At 40.3% G+C, this 2,896-nt stretch overlaps 1 protein-coding gene across 4 annotated transcripts in view; it reads left to right on the top strand.

Annotated features, from left to right (window-relative positions):
• Nucleotides 1-1,820: 1,820 nt before the first annotated feature.
• msps (msps cytoskeleton-associated protein 5) overlaps nt 1,821-2,896 on the top strand; it is a 12,187-nt gene continuing 11,111 nt past the window's right edge. For 2 of the 4 annotated variants that reach the window (XM_018508906.1, XM_018508903.1), the window contains exons 1-2: nt 1,821-2,036; nt 2,691-2,758. In XM_018508906.1, the coding sequence (XP_018364408.1) occupies nt 2,702-2,758 (57 nt within the window). In that variant the 5' untranslated portion in view covers nt 1,821-2,036; nt 2,691-2,701. Of the gene's footprint in view, nt 2,150-2,690; nt 2,759-2,896 lie in introns of those variants that run through there. The other 2 variants (XM_018508904.1, XM_018508905.1) reach the window with 2 other exon arrangements.

The raw sequence follows: 2,896 nt of genomic DNA, 5'->3' as shown, positions 1-2,896 counted from the left end.
TGGACACGGCTCAATTGGACACGAGCCACTCACAGCGCTTGAGACTACAAAGCTCCTAAGCACCGGTCGCTGTGATTGGTGGTGTTCAATCGAGACGTGGTCAATCGGGATCACCCCGTACAAATTGATCATTAAGCACCGGTCGCTGTGATTGGTGGTGTCCAATCGAGACGTGGTCAATCGGGATCACCCCGTACAAATTGATCAGTTGTTGTCGGTAGCGATGCCCATTGACAGTTTCGCCCGATTTCAGCAGCTCATAATACACGATTCCTTTCTGGTCCTATCAAACGCAGAGCATTGTCTTCTTTCCAAAGTGATTTGGCCGTGTCGTCGATGTTGATGCTTCGCCGGGTGAAAGCCACGATTTTTCCTCTCTCTCTGTCTCTCGGTCAACTCATGCGGCACCCATTTTCCTTCCTTTTTAATTTTTCCTATGGCATGTAAACGTTTGGAAATACCTTGGCGAGTCATGTTTAATGCCTCCGCAAGTTGATCTTGTGTTTGCGTATCATCTTCATTTAATAACGCTTGCAGATCGGGGTCCTCAATTGTTTTTGGTCTTCCGGAGCGCTCCTTGTCCTCAGTGTCGAAATCGCCACTTCTGAAGCGTTTAAACCAATCTTCACAGATAGTTTTCGATGGTGCATGTTCGCCGTATATCTCCTCCAGCAAACAACGTGCTTCAGCTGCATTTTTTTTCAAGTTAAAGCAGAAAAGCAAAGCTTCCCGCAAATGATGTTTATTTGGCACAAAACTCGACATATTCGATATGTGTGCGATATGTTGGTACTATGACTGGTTATTGTTGACAGATGTCCAAGCTATAAAAAAAACACAATTTTAGACATGTATGTCAATTACATCATGTAATTTACATGTGTCATTAGCGCCATCCACGTGTGAAACCCGGAAACTTAGTTGCACACCTAGTACTTTCATATACACAGAGAGCAAAATTATATATAAGAATAAGAAAATCAGCTGTGTTTTACAATTTTCTGTATAATGAAATAAAAGTAGACGGACGTTTCCTTGGCGTCCACACAAGGTGTAAAAATATTTTATGCGATAAAAGCAAAATGTACATACATTAGCAATTTTGCGAGTGATTTTCTAATAAAGGTTATATAGACATACATATATTGTACATATATAATATGTATGCTAAAAAAGGAAAATGCAATCAATAAATGCAACAGTCCAGTTCGTTGCACTCGCTAGCATTTTCCGCATTTAAAACGAAATGGATATATAAATTCAGGTGTTGGAGAAAAGAAGAGCAAACGATCCGAGGGTAGAAAGTGCGGAAGCGACGAACAGCTCGCCGTGTCGATGCGCCTTTAAGGTATATTAGGTTTGTTCGCGTTGCTTGAAATTTCAAAAATATTTGCATTTAAAGCGAAATAAATAATGGGTGCTTTCCATTTGATGACACAAGTCGACACAAGTGTCGTTCTATCTTTGTCACTCTCTGAACGTCAAGAAGGATAGAACGACTTGTGTCGACTTGTGTCATCAAATGGAAAACATCCGATATATCTAGGCATTGAAAAGAAAAAAACCGAAGATGCTTAATTAGTGCAAAAGGTGCAAATTTTTCGCGCCGCTCGAACCATCAAATCGTTCTGCGACAAAAAGGATTACGTGACCAAAACTGACGCTTGGATTCGTCAATTTTGACCACGTGTCCTATTTGTCGCTGAAACGGCCGATTTGAATGGCTCATGAAAATGCACTTTTAGCGTTTCGCGCCATCTATCGACGCGACATCGAGCTACCGTTTCATCGAACGGCTCACCGGGAGTTCGTTTCGCCGTTCTAGATACGCATCACCTTTTTGTTTGCGTGCTTTTTTGACAGTTACAAGGGCATGTACATTTGAAAATCTGACGCGAGGGATTTAATGGCGGCGTGAAGGAGTCGTGAAATCGGTCATCCGGCTTGCGGTCCTCTGTGTTGGACCTCTCGCACTCGTTTCGTCGCGCGTTTTGGTCTTCTACTCGTCGACTTCGATGCCGTTACCCTACTACTAGGTAAGCGCGACGACGAGGGACCGTCCGTCGGATCGTGGTGTCGAAACTCGGCGCCGAGGTGTCGAACTCCTTTCTCGGCTGTTTCGCCAGTGACGATACTCGCCGACCGACAGGTATCCTGAAGTATCTTTTAACCGTCTCTGATTCTGATTTGAAATATCCTTTTGTCAAAGTAACATGACATTAATATACAGGATCTACTTATACATGTTTTCTTATATCGGTAAGGTATTGATAATTCAAATATGTAAATATACAATTTTACAATAAATAGATTTGATACTTTGATTGTAATGCATAATCATTTCTCTAGCGAATAATTAAATGCGCGAGTATTAAATAGAGAGAGAATCGATTTTATGTAATGTTACTCTTGTCCTCAAATTGTCAACTTATTTGAGAAAGAGTTTATAAAGAATCCTCGTTAAATCTGCCACTTGAGATTCTTCATGAAATCTGATTGTTTATTTCAATACCATTTTTTTATGCATCATAACTAAAGTGGGTGTCAAATCTATTTACTGCAAAATTGTATTTTTGCATGTTTATTTTGAATTGTCAATACTTTATTGATATAATGAAACATGTATAAGTAAATTCTTTATATTAGTATGTTATGAGGAAAGGGATATTCCAAATGAATCATTCTTACAGGATAATCAATCATGGAGCAGGACACAGAGTATATGAAATTGCCTCTGGAGGAGCGTTGTACGCATAAGGTACTTACCACATTCAAATGCGTTTGCATTACTTGTTGCTATTCTAGAAGTTTGTTACTTGTCACTGCACTGAAACTTTCTATCTTGCTTTTACCAAACTCTCTCTCTCTCTCTCTCTCTCTCTCTCTCTCTCTCTCT

This window comes from Trachymyrmex cornetzi, unplaced genomic scaffold, assembly GCF_001594075.2.
Source record: "Trachymyrmex cornetzi isolate Tcor2-1 unplaced genomic scaffold, Tcor1.1 scaffold276, whole genome shotgun sequence".
In the NCBI taxonomy this organism is placed as follows: Eukaryota; Metazoa; Arthropoda; class Insecta; order Hymenoptera; family Formicidae; genus Trachymyrmex; species Trachymyrmex cornetzi.
The sequence above is the reverse complement of the archived record's forward strand: the minus strand, read 5'-3'. Positions and strand labels throughout refer to the sequence as shown.